At 53.5% G+C, this 13,427-nt stretch overlaps 1 protein-coding gene across 1 annotated transcript in view; it reads left to right on the top strand.

Annotated features, from left to right (window-relative positions):
- LOC309400743 (uncharacterized protein) overlaps positions 1 to 13,427 on the top strand; it is a 38,274-nt gene that overhangs the window by 4,302 nt on the left and 20,545 nt on the right. Inside the window, exon 2 of the mRNA XM_081969379.1 lies at positions 6,241 to 6,310. Within this exon, the coding sequence (XP_081825505.1) occupies positions 6,241 to 6,310 (70 nt within the window). The remainder of the gene's footprint in view (positions 1 to 6,240; positions 6,311 to 13,427) is intronic.

Here is a 13,427-nt window from a genome sequence, read left to right as displayed (position 1 = left end):
GACCTAGATTAAAACGAACAGATCTTAAGTTGAATATATATATATATTTAAAAACAAACAAATAAGAATCCTGCAGGATGGAAGTGAACGGCTCTTTGTTGTTACCTGAGCAGGTGGGATCGTACGACGGCAGAAGAGCCTCGGGACTCCGTAGCCCATTGTCTGGGAATCCTCTGGCAGGTGGTTCAGAAAACCGTCCCCTTCGGAGAAGGGAGCTGACATTCAAGGCCGGTAGTCCTCGATTGACAAGCATTTGTTTAGTGACGGTTCAAAAGCATCCTCGTGGTCACGTGATCCAAATTTTTTTGGGGGGGGGCTTACCGGCATGCGTTTATGACACCAGATGGACCGTCTCACAAACAGAGTCGACGGGAGAAGCCGATTTCGCTTAACCGCCGCGTCCTTGACTTCACAAGGCCGCCGTTACGACGGCAGTCGTAAAACGGGACGAGGCTCGTTTCACGACGGTCTTGCTGAGCAGTAGGAATTTGGGTGTGTGTGTGTGTCATTTGAGGCCGTCCGTTGTGTTAAAATCTCGCAACGGTGGGGATTCACTCCGGCCAGCAAAGTCGTAAAATGGAGCGAACCTCACTTCACACCTCCCTCGCTTTGGGGTCAGTTGTGGTCGTACGTTCGAGGACTACTGTAGTGGGAGGTGAGACGTAGAAAGTGGATTTCGGCCATGTCCTCTTCGCTCAAAGAAAGCCTGCCTCAGTTTCCCTTCGGGGCTCATAAAACGGCAACCAAAATCCAGGTTTGGACGCAGTGTCTGTTTATTTTAGAAAGCAGGAACTAGGCGACCCGTGGCTCAGGTGACGGATGTGTTAAACTGGATTCGTGGACTCTGCCCCGCCACGTGTGTGTGTGTGTGTGTGTGTCGATTGGCAGAGACCAGGTGTGCGGTTTTACCTGCCTTTTGAGTCTTGAATTAAATCAAGCCAGGTCAATTCGGGATGTTTGCAAGTAGGATTTGGAAGACATTTTTACCTGAAACTCGTTTGTGGTGATTTGGGGTAGGGGTCTGCCTTGACCCACTGGGAGTGAGGACGGGGGTCTCGGTGTCCCCACCTGCAGTGTGTCTCGATCTCAATCCCCTTGAAGACGGGTGGACTTCAACTCCCAGAATTCCCCAGCCAGCCATCCCTGTGCTGTTTTTTCCTCTTTAGTTCCTAGAGCGGAGAGATTGCAGAGGAAGGGATTAGAAGAGAGTATGCAGTTGAGCAAGGATGTGGGTCTCGGTATCCCCACCGGCAGTGTTTCTCAACCTCAGCCCCCTTTAAGACGGGTGGACTTCAACTCCCAGAATTCCCCAGCCAGCCATCTCTCTGCTGTTTTTTCCTCTTTACTTCCTAGAGCGGAGAGATTGCAGAGGAAGGGATTAGAAGAGAGTATGCAGTTGAGCAAGGATGGGGGTCTCGGGGTCCCCACCGGCAGTGTTTCTCAACTTCAGCCCCCTTTAAGACGGGTGGACTTCAACTCCCAGAATTCCCCAACGGGTGGACTTCAACTCCCAGAATTTTTTCTTCTTTACTTCCTAGAGCGGAGAGATTGCAGAGGAAGGGATTAGAAGAGAGTATGCAGTCCCCAATGGGCATCCATCTCAAAAGGAGTGCATTTAAGCGCCAGGGAATTCTGGGAGTTGAAGTCCACCCATCTTAAAGTTGTCGAGGTTGGGAAACACCGCCAGGCAGCCGTGCCCAACGGGTTCAAATTCCAGTCCGGGTACAAATAATATCCCCCACCCACCCACCCAAATTGTGAGGAATTTTCCCAACCCCCTCCCCACCATGTTTGAGGTGAATGTAGGAGTTGTTGGTTTCTGCACTCCTTTGACTTGCTTTGCAGGTGTGCAAAACAGGAAGTTGTTCACACACACACACACACAGACCTCAAAAAGAGGGAGGGGGGTTTACCCCTTCCGGGGGTGCAACGTTACGGGTCTAATCAGAGAGAAGGGCCCCTCACTCTCTGATCTTACTGGGTGGTTGAGGCCGGTTTCGTTGCGCACAATCGTTGCTGTGGTTTAATCTCGTGTGCCACAAGTCGCGAAACAATTTGTTTAGTGACCGTTCGACACTGAAAAAGGTGACATAGGAAGAGTGGGTCAAAATTGGATCAAACTTCAGGCGCTTGTACAGGTAGTCCTCAACTTACGACCACGACGGGACCCAAAATGTAGGTTGCTAAGTGAGTTTTGCCCCATTTGGCGACGTTTCTTGCCACCGTTGCTAAGCGAATCGTTGCAGAATTAGTGATGCTGTTAAGTGAATCTCACATCCCCGTTGACTTGGCTGGTGCAATGCTGGTAAGTGTGAAAACCATCATAAGTCACTTTTTTCAGTGCCGTTGTAACCTTGAACGGTCACTAAACAAACTGGTGTAAGTTGAGGACTATAGTTTTTTTAGCTTAACAACCGCATGATTCCCTTAACAACGGCACTAATCCCTTAACGTCCGTGGCAAAACCGTCAAGACAATCGGGGGCAACTCACATAACTGTCTCCTTGCTTAGCAACAGCAATTCTGGTGGTCCCAATTCTGGTCGTAAGCCGAGGACTCCCTGTACAACGGCAGTGAAAAATGTGACAACCAGTCCTCGTTCTTACGACCACTGCAGTATTCCACCACCCCCACCCTCCCAATCAAAATTCTGACAAGCAAAATCAAGAGAAGCTGCCTTCGTTTAACGACTGTTCAGTGCGTGATTCACTTAACAACGGCAGCGATTCCCTTCCCGGCCCAGAAAAAAACAGTCGTAAAATCGGACGGGCTTAGCAATACTCGACCGCTCCCCGCGTTTTCCCCTGCTTGAGAATGAAACCCCGGACGTTGCAATCCATCTATGGCGCCGATTTCAAATCCAATCCCGCCTCCCATCTGTTCCCCGAATCGGCGAGGACATGGCGCGATTTTGAGCGGGCCGCCGTTTCTATTCGTTTGGCCGGGAGAAAAAAAAAACATTTGACGTCGACGCCTATAAAAATGATACCCTGCAGGCACCTGGCAATCTCGGCACCGCCGTCTGGTTGCTTGCTTTCCAGACCGGCGGGGACGATGGGAGTCGGAGTCTGGCGTGCCCAGAGGGCACCCTGTTGGGGGAGGATAGGCCTCGTAACTTTGGCTTACGGCCTTTGTGTGTGTTTGTGTACACTGGCGCAGCCAGGCGTGCTGGGAGGTTGGGGGCCTCCGTCGCGGTGGGTGAATGATTAACCTGCGCGAACCTTTGCTCTCACCTGGAGACAGGTGTGCCCCCTCCTCCTTCCCCCCTCCCTCCTTTGCTCTCCATCTGTCTGCCCTGCCCAATCCGCGACTTAATAGCCCTCTGTGCCAGGATTTGGCTCTTTGTGGTCTCCTTCCCATCCCTCTGCACGGAGGGAGGGAGGGAGGGAGGGGCAGCCACAGCGGCCCACTCCAATCCGCTCGCCCACCCACGCCCCGCTCGCACCTGGCCACTTCAGGGCCCTGGCGCCGTTGGGCCAACCCGCCCTACGCCGACGAGTCCGGGCGGTCCCTCCCGGTTTGCCGGGAAAAAAAAGAAAAAGGGCCTGACGAGCCGGCGGCAACAGGTCTTTCCGGCTGGGGCGTTGCCATCCAGTGGCAGGGAGTTCCACAGGCCAAGTTGGCGTGCCAGGCGACGCCGGGCTGCTGCGTGGGCAGGCTGCAGGGGTGGCACGCTGCTTGTGCAACTCGCCTGGGGGACGAAAGGCGAGAGGGGAGCGGGGCCCAAGCCTTGGGGGCCAAAAACCGTGGTTGTGTGAAGCGGAAAACCGGCGGGCTCTCCCTGATCCGTGCAAAGTGAGGCCTGGCCTGGAGACGGGCAAAGACACCCACGCAACCTTGGCACGTCCCATTTCACAATTGTGTTTTCTCTGCCCGCTTGGAGAGCCGGGTCCTCTGAGCTCGTGCAGAGTGCGTTTCTTTTCCGGTCAGCACCCCTGGGCCCGGCTTGCCAGGAAAGTGGCACTTGGGCTTTCTCCTGGCACACTTTTGCACACGCATGGTGTGTGTGTGTGTGTGTGTGTGTGTGTGTGTGTGTGCACTCGCAAGGGGGGGAGGCCTGCTCAGCTGCTGCTGTGCTTGCCTTGTTGCCATGGCAACAGCAGGCAGGCCCTGCTTTCCCCTCATCCCTGGCCGCCCTATTAACTTTTCCAGGCAGGATGATGTCACCGGCCGGGCAGCCAATGGCGTGGCGGCGACGGCTTTGTTGCTGGGGCGATGGGAAGGGAGTGAATGGGAGGGAGGGAAGGGGGGGAGCTTGGCAACAGCTGCTAAGGCCCACACGTGCAGGCACGCACATCCACAGGGGCACGCCCGGACACGCTCCCACACACATGGAACACGCCTGCACATGCTAGGCGGGGGGGGAGTGAGGGGGGGCAGGCATTAGGGCTGCTCTATCTAACCTGCCCCACCCCCACCCCCTCTTGGCTGTAGATATTGTTGGGGCGGGGACTGGATTACAGGGCCCATCCTCCCCAGCCGCCGAGACGGGGTTAGTTGGAAGTGAGCTTTGGCTGTAGCTGTGGGGGCCACGGCCTAACCTTCCCCCTCCCTCCGACCCCTCTTTTGCAGGCCTCCAAGATATTCCTGGGGGTCTGCACTACAGGGCCCTTCATCCCCAGCTGCCACAGCTGGGGATGAGGGGTTAACGAGAGACAGGCTGAGCTTTGGCTACCCTCCCTGCAAGGTCACGGCCTAACCTGCCCCTTCCCCCCTTTTTTTCAAGCTATTCCAGGCTGCCTGACGGCCTGGACTACAGGGCCCATCCTCCCCGGCTGCCTACCTGGCCATGGGAGTTAATAAGAGGCGCCCCTTCCCTCAGAGAGATCTACCTGTGGGGTCTCGGCCTAACCTGGCCACCTTTTCCAAGTGATTCCAAGCTGCCTGGCAGTCTGGACTATACTACCCATCTTCCCCAGCGGGCTATTGAGGGTGACCATGGGGAGGAGGTGAGTGAGGGGCAGGCTGTGGCCCTGGTAAGAGCTTTGGCTGCTCTGCCTTTGGGGTCACGGCCTAACCTGACCTTTACAGGCCTTCAAGATACTCCAGACTGACAGGGGGTCCGGACTACAAGGCCTATCCTCCCCAGCTGGGCGGTGTTTAGTGCTGCTAGAGGGTGCCCTCCTCTCACTCCATCCCCTGCCCCTGCCCCAAATACATGGGGCGGGCATCAAATGGGTGGGGGCGTCCTTGCCCCCAATCTCTAGGCTTCTCCCCAATTTTGCCTCCCACCCAAATGGGGTGGGGGGGGTCAGTCCCGATGAAGGTGGCCCCCTCCTCTTTCTATTGCCCAGGCTGGTAGCTCCCAGGGTCCCTAGGAGACCTCTTAGCTGTGAGGGTCCCAAGTGTGTGTACGGGGGGTGGCAGGTTCCAGTCTGCCCCCCTTGTTTTCCTTGCCTCAAGAAAGATGGGTGGACTTCCACTCCCAGAATTCCCCAGGCAGCCTGCATTAGAATGGGTGGACTTCAACTCCCAGAATTCCCCATCAAGGGTGATTTAGGATGGGTGGATTTCAAATCCCAGAATTCCCCAGCCAGCAGGCTTTAAGATGGGTGGATTTCAAATCCCAGAATTCCGCATCCAGTGTGATTTAAGATGGGTGGCTTCAACTCCCAGAATTCCCCATCCAGTGTGTTTTAAGATGGGTAGACTTCAACTCCCAGAATCCCCCATCAAGGGTAATTTAGGATGGGTGGACTTCAAATCCCAGAATTCCCCAGCCAGGAGGCTTTAAGATGGGTGGACTTCAACTCCCAGAATTCCCTAACTAGTTTGATTTAAGATGGGTGGACTTCAACTCCCAGAATTCCCCAGGCAGCCTGCATTAGAATGGGTGGACTTCAACTCCCAGAATTCCCCATCCAGTGTGTTTTAAGATGGGTGGACTTCGACTCCCAGAATCCCCCATCAAGGGTGATTTAGGATGGGTGAACTTCAAGTCCCAGAATTCCCCAGCCAGCAGGCTTTAAGATGGGTGGACTTCGACTCCCAGAATTCCCTAACTAGTTTGATTTAAGATGGGTGGACTTCAACTCCCAGAATTCCCTAATCAGCTTTGCTGGCTGAGGCATGCTGGGAGTTGAAGTCCACCCATTTTCAAGTTGCAAACTTGAGACACGAAAGGATGGAGAACTGAGGAATTTGGGGGTCACACTCGGGGTCTCGGAAAACAATCTCAACAGGACTGAGAAACCCAAGAGGGTCTCTGTATGAGTAACCGGACCCCCTTTTTCCTTTCAGGGCTCCCCACTTGCCTCTCAGCCCACGGACTCATTCTTCGTCGGTCAGCGAGACACAGTGAGTGCAGCAGGTATGCACCTCCTTTCTCTTCCTCAGTAAATCGTCCTCATTTTCCATCGGAGCACCAGGCTGGGCCTCGTTTCCTAGAATCCCCCTCTTCCCTCTCTGTCTTGGGGGTGGGGAGAAGGACTCCAATTCCCATCAGCCACTTCTGGGGAAGGAGGGGGTTAAGCTTAGGAGGAAAGCCAATTTGCCAATTTTGAAATATTGTTTTACCTGGTAGTCCTCGACTTACGACCACAACTGGAACGGGCATTCATGTCCGGGTTTGGGGCAAATCCGCCCCCTAGCGAGCCACAGATTCACTTAACACCAGTGTTCGCTTTACAACCTCCTGACAAGAGCGTCGGTCATGTCGATGACTCCATTTACGACCATGAGGGTCAGGCTCCATTATGATCCTAAGTCGAGGACTATTCATAATAATGACCACAGTAGGGACTAGGGTGCTGAGGGAGAGAGTGGGGGTAACACAGGAGCGGCTGTGGGAAGGGGCGGGGAAGTCCCACAGCAAATGTAGGCCCACGGCTTGTACAGCCAGTCCTCGACTTATGACCACAATTGAACCCAAAATTCATGTCACTAAACGAGACATTGACCATCCTCGAGTTATGACCACGATTGAGCCCAAATGTATGTTGCTCAGCGAAACGTTTGTGAAGTCAGTTTTGCCCCGTTTTATGGCTTTTCTGGCCACAGTTGTTAAGTGAATCACTGCGGTTCCGAAGTCAGTCACCCAGTTGTTAAGAGAATCCGGCTTCCCCATTGACTTGGTTCGTCAGAAGGTCGCAAAAGCGGATCACGGGGCCCCCGTCCCCCCTGGGACGGCGCGACCGTCATAAATACAAGCCAGTTGTCGCGCGCCCGACTTTTGATCCCGTGACTGCGGGATTGCTGCGGAGGTCATAAGTGTGAGAAAGGGGTCATAGTGAGAAAGAGGTCGTAAGTGTGAGAAAAGGGTCCTCAGATTTCCCTCCCCCCCTCAGTGTTGTTAGCTTGGAATGGTCACTATAAACAAACTTTTGATCCCGTGACTGCGGGATTGCTGTGGCGGTCGTAAGTGTGAGAAAGGGGTCGTAAGTGTGAGAAAGGGGTCGTAAGTGGTCGTAAGCGTGAGAAAGGGGTCCTCAGATTTTTTTCCCTGGTGTTGTTAGCTTGGAACGGTCACTATAAATGAACACCTGACTTTTGATCCTGTGACTGCGGGATTGCTGTAGCGGTCATAAGTGTGAGAAAGGGGTCATAAGTGTGAGAAAGGAATTGTAAGTGTGAGAAAGGAGTCATAAGTGTGAGAAAGGAGTCATAAGTGTGAGAAAGGAGTCATAAGTGTGAGAAAGGGGCCGTAAGTGTGAGAAAAGTAAGTGTGAGAGAGGAGTCGTAAGTGTGAGAGAGGAGTCGTAAGTGTGAGAAAGGAATAGTAAGTGTGAGAAAGGAGTCGTAAATGTAAGAAAGGGGTCGTAAGTGTGAGAAAGGGGTCGTAAGTGTGAGAAAGGAGTCATAAGTGTGAGAGAGGAGTCGTAAGTGTGAGAGGAGTCGTAAGTGTGAGAAAGAGGTCGTAAGTGTGAGAAAGGAGTCGTAAGTGTGAGAAAGGGGTCGTAAGTGAGGGAGGAGTCATAAGTGTGAGGGAGGAGTCATAAGTGTGAGAGAGGAGTCGTAAGTGTGAGAAAGGGGTCGTAAGTGTGAGAAAGGGGTCGTAAGTGTGAGAAAGGGGTCGTAAGTGTGAGGGAGGAGTCGTAAGTGTGAGGGAGGAGTCATAAGTGTGAGAAAGGGGTCGTAAGTGTGAGAAAAGGGTCCTTGGACTTTCCCCACTGGTATTGTGGTTCGCTTGGAACCGTCACTGTAAACGAACGGTTGCAAGTCGAGCTCTTCCCTGTCGATGAACCGAAGGGGCCGAATAAACAGGGAGGGGGCCTTTGTCCTCTCCCCTCTCGCCCCCCCTTACCGCTGTGGGAGGCAAAGGGGGGGGAGGGAGGCGAGACCCTCACCCATGAGGAGAGTCTGCAAAGAAAAGGATGACTTTTAAGGTGAGCATTGAAGGGCTCTCTGGCCAAGGGGTTGGTGGGGGGTGGGGGGGCTGAGCCAATGGGGCAGGGGTCTCCACGGCCTCTTTCTATTACCACCCCCCTCCTCCTCCTCCTCCTTCTCTTCCTCCGCCCCCTCCCCTCCCCTCTTCCCTCCCCTCCCTTCGCCGGCAGCTTACATAATGGCCGCTCTTTCGGCTGTCCTGATTTGAACTTTGCGGCTCTCTGGAATTGGCAAGGCAGAAGGAGAAAGAGGGGAAGGAGGGAGGGAGGGAAGGAGGGAAGGAAGGAAGGAAGGAAAGAAGGAAGGAAGGGAGATTGCGTGGGGGCAGCAAGGCCGCTGCGGATTGGGATCTGCAACCCCCCCCAGCACTCCCCCCCCATCAGAGAGAGGAAGAGGAGGAGGAGGAGGAAGAGCCCGCTGGAAGACAGGAATGTGGGTATGTGGGTCAGATTTGACGGCGACGGGCAGCGGGCGGCGGCAGGGGTGGGGGGGTTGGGAATCTCCCCCCCCTTTCAATCTGCTTTGACCTCTGACCCTTATCTCCAAGAGGGGAGGGGGAGGGAGGGAGGGAGGGAAGGCTCACCCCCTCCTAAGAAACCAGGAAGGGAGGAAGGAGGCCTCAAATCTCTCTTGGAGAGGGGGGGTGTCTTTGGCTGCTTCCTTTCCCCCCCATGGTCCTCGATTTACGACTGTCATGAAGCCAAACATTTCTGCTGTTTAAGGCCAGACGTCGTTTCCGTGGGGTTTGCCGCGTTTGCCGAGCTCACTTGCCGTTAAGTGAAGCAGGGCCGTTGCATGAGTCGGTAACACCGGTTGTGAAGTGAGTCGCTGGCTCTCCCCCCCGCCCCCCTGCCCCCCGCCCCCCGCCCCCCCAGTGACTGGTCAGAAGGTCGCAAAAGGGCATCGCCTGATCCCCCCCCTCCCCTGGGATGCAACCGTCGTAAACACGAGTCGGTGGCCGAGCGTCTGAATCGTGATCGCGGGAATACTGCAAAGGTCATAACTGTGAAAAACGGCCATTGTGGGCCTTTTTCTCAAGGCCGGGGTGATTTCGGAACAGTCACTAAAGCGAAATGTTGTAAGTTGAGGACGACTGGGAATTGGCAAAGAAAAATGGCAAAAAGAGAAATAAGTAGATTTCTTTTAGGGTAGGCCAGAGATTTTCCTTGTACCTCCTGCCCCCCCCCCAAATAAAATGGGTAGGGGGAGGGGAGGGGTCTGAGAATCTAATCAGGGCAGGGTCGGGAATCTATTTTTTTGGGGGGGGGGGAGAGGCAGGACTTTTGCAGAAACATGAGCCCTGGAAGAGGAGGCAGAAAATAGGAGGGAGACAAAGGCTGCGTGTTTGTGTGTGTGTGTGTGTGTGTGTGTGTGTGAGAGAGAGAGAGAGAGAGAGAGAGAGAGAGAGAAATAGAGGGACAGAGGGAGGGAAGAGAGAGATGGGGAAGGAGGGAGAGAGAAAGAGAGGATAGAAAGAGAAAGAAAGAAGAGAAAGAAAGAGAAAAGAAAGAGAAAGAAGAGAAAGAAAAAAGGAAAAAAAGAAAAGAGAAAGAGAAAAAGAAAGAAAAGAAAGAGAAAGAAAGAAAGAAAAAGAAAGGAAGAGGGCAGGCAGACAGCAGGCAACTAATAGAGGGAGAGAGAAAGAGAAAAAATAGATAGGGGGAAAGAAAGAAAGAAAGAAGAGAAAGTAAGAGAAAAGAAAGAGAAAGAGTAGAAAAAGAAAATAAAAGAAAAAGGAGAAAGAAAAGAAAGAGAAAAAGAAAGAAAAGAAAGAGAAAAAGAAAGAAAGAGAAAAAGAAAGAAAAGAAAGAGAAAAAGAAAGAGGGCAGGCAGCAGGCGACAAAGAGGAAGAGAGAAAGAGAAAAAATAGAAAGGGGGAAAGAAAGATTGGGGAGAGAGAGAGAAAGTAAAGGACAGAGAGAGAAAAAGCAAGAGGAGTGAGACAGAGACAGAAAGCAAGAGAGGAAAAAGAAAGAAAGAGAAGCGGAGAGAGGGAGAAAGAGGGAGAGAGAGAGGATAGAAAGAGAAAGAAAGAAAGAAAGGATGGAGAGAGAGAGAAGGAGAGGGAGGGGCTCCGTTTTGCCTCTAACTCTTGGCCGCATCTGTTCCTCTCCCCCTGCAGTGTGGCCAGAGGTGGGGTGAAAGGTCATTGGGGAGGGGGATTACGTGGCCTCTGCACGTGCCCAGTTGCTGGGTAACCTGGGGTGGGGTGGGGGCTCCCTCCTCCCCTGCTCTTTCTCTCTCTCTCTCTCTCTCTCCATTCAAGCCGCAGCTATAAATATTCGCCGCCCGGGTGCCCCTCTTGGGACTAGCTTGCTAGTATAGGTGGGGTGGGGAGGGGAGGGGGGGTCGCGTGAGTGGGTTCCCACCCTGGAAGTGGGAGTGGGCTCCTCCTGCTTGCCAGCTGACGGGGAAGCCCCCTTCTTCCCCACCCACCCTGCTCCAGGATTGGTGCTCTGGATCTGAGGAGGGGGGGAGGAGGAGGGGGGGGAGCACTGGAGTGCACTGTGTACATATTGCGCACGCACTCATACATCCCCTCCCCTCCCCTGCAACCCTCCATAAGCAGACTCAATTCTGCTTCTCGCGGGGGTCCTTGGAGGGGTGTGTGTCCAGCTTCCCCTGTTGCCCCCCCCCCCGGGGCGAGTCGCAGATGTGGGGGAGGCAGATTAGTGTGGGAGAATTTGAACACGGAGCCCTCTCCCGAGCTGCCTGCGGGGTGTGTGTGTGGCTTCCATTGGCCTCAGGGCAGCATGGTTCCCTCGTCGATTTAGAGGGAAGGGCCCTCTCCCCCACCCCATCCGCAGCTGGAGGTAGTCCTCGACTTAATGACTGCAAGGGAGCCCCAAAATTTATGTTGTTAAGCGAAGTGTTTGTTCAGGTAGTGTTGCCTGCCGCATTTGACCACCTTCCTCGCCGCCCCCCCCCCTAAGCGAAACGCAGGTGTCGAGAAGTTAGTAACCCAGTCGTTAAGCGAATCCGGTTTCCCCGTCGACGTCGCCTGTCAGAAGGTCGCAAAACGGGACTCCGGGACAGTGCAACCGCCGTAAATACGAGCCCGTTTGCCCTCTGTCTGAATTGGGATCGCGTGACCATGCAGTGGTCGTAAGTGTGGAAAGTGGTCCTATCTTTCATGCCTGTTGTAACTTGGAACGGTCACTAAAGGAACTGTTGTATGTGGAGGACTGCCTCTCTTGAGGAATTATTTGGGGGTTTTCTCAGCTCGCGAGGCAGGATGGCCGTCTTAAGAATGAAAGAGGAAGAGGGGGGGAAATAAACAGGGTTTGATTTAGGGAGGGGGCACCCCTTTTGTAAGTCTGTGAGGGAGGGAGGCCGTGCCAATCCAATGGAGGGGGGTCCTGGCATTGGGGGGAAGCGGTGTGGGAAGCGGGCATCAAACAGTTCGCATCTCTTGAACCCCCAATTGGGAAACTGAACCTGGGAATTCTAGAGCGAAGGCGTTCTGCGAATGCTCAGAGGCACTGCCAGCTGCAGCTTGGTGGGCATTGGGGGGGGGGTCTCGGCTGCTTAGTGGTGCAACGGCTGGCACCCTCAGTCCAAAGTCACAAGGATGCCATATATGCCATTTCATGTGGATTATGCCACACCATGGGGTGATGGTGCCACCCTGGTAAGCATGTTGGCACTGCCCCGTCGTGGGCGCCTGTTACATCGCCAATCCGGGAATTTTCGACTGCTGGTGTGGTGGGCGGCGAATCGGGGGGGGGTGGTGGTTTGCAGTCGATTTTTTTAAAATGCTAACACGGCAAGTGTGTAACGGAACGATGGCTTGTGTCAAAGTGTGTTGCAATGTGGTGAATAATGGAGTTGGAAGGGACCTTGGAGGTCTTCTAGTCCAACCCTGAGCAGGAAACTCTGTGCCGTTCTACGCCATTGTGGTGGGACCCGCAGGTCCCAATGAAAGAGAGACGGCTTCTGCTGAATTTCTGAAACACCCCCCCCCCCCGGATTTTAAAAACCCGATGCAAATGTGTGTGGGGGCCTTTCTAAACAGAATGTCTCTCCCCTCCCCATTTAATCCCACCGAGGAAGGGAGACATGTCCCTGTCACAGATAGGGAAGATTTAGATCAGAGGTGTCCAACCTTGGCAAGTTTAAAACTGGTGGACTTCAACTCCCAAAATCCCTCAGCAGCTTTAAGACTTGTGGACTTCAACTCCCAGAATTCCTCAGCCACATTAAAACTTGTGGACCGACTCCCAGAATTCCTCAGCCACATTAAAACTTGTGGACCAACTCCCAGAATTCCTCACCTACTTCAACTCCCAGAATTCCTCAGTCGCTTTAAGATTGGTGGACTTCAACTCCCAGAATTCCTCACCCACTTCAACTCCCAGAATCCTCAGGCACTTTAAGACTGGTGGACTTCAACTCCCAGAATTCCTCAGTCGCTTTAAGATTGGTGGACTTCAACTCCCAGAATCCCTCAGCCACTTCAACTCCCAGAATCCTCAGACACTTTAAGACTTGTGGACTTCAACTCCCTTACACTGTTTAAGACTGGTGGACTTCAACTCCCAGAATTCCTCAGCCGCTTTAAGACTGGTGGATTTCAACTCCCAGAATTCCTCAGCCACTTCAACTCCCAGAATTTCTCAAGTCACTTTGACTGGTGATCTCCCAGAATCCCTCATCCACTTCAACTCCCAGAATCCCTCATCCACTTCAACTCCCAGAATCCCTCATCCACTTCAACTCCCAGAATCCCTCAGCCACTTTAAGACTTGTGGACTTCAACTCCCAGAATTCCCCAGCCAGCTGAGGAATTCTGGGAGTTGAAGTCCTCCAGTCTTAAAGTTGCCAAGGTTGGACACTCCTAATGTAGAACATAGCATAACAGGGTTGGAAGGGACTCTGGAGATCTTCTAGTCCAACCCCCAGCTTCAGCAGGACAGAGACTGATATGTGGATTGGTCTGGGCTGTTGTGGGGGGATTCTTTGGAAAACAACACAAAAATTGAAATGAGGAGGATGGAGGGGTGTTGGATGGTGCTTCGCCATTTCAAAAGGGGGTCTCCCTAACCTTTCCCCTCTTCCTCCTGCGCTAGGATGCCCTCCCCCCCACACATGCCCTGCCATTG

The sequence above is a fragment of the Natrix helvetica genome, assembly GCF_964273705.1.
Source record: "Natrix helvetica genome assembly, chromosome: W".
Classification (NCBI taxonomy): domain Eukaryota; kingdom Metazoa; phylum Chordata; class Lepidosauria; order Squamata; family Natricidae; genus Natrix; species Natrix helvetica.
This window is presented reverse-complemented; position numbering and strand designations above follow the sequence as displayed.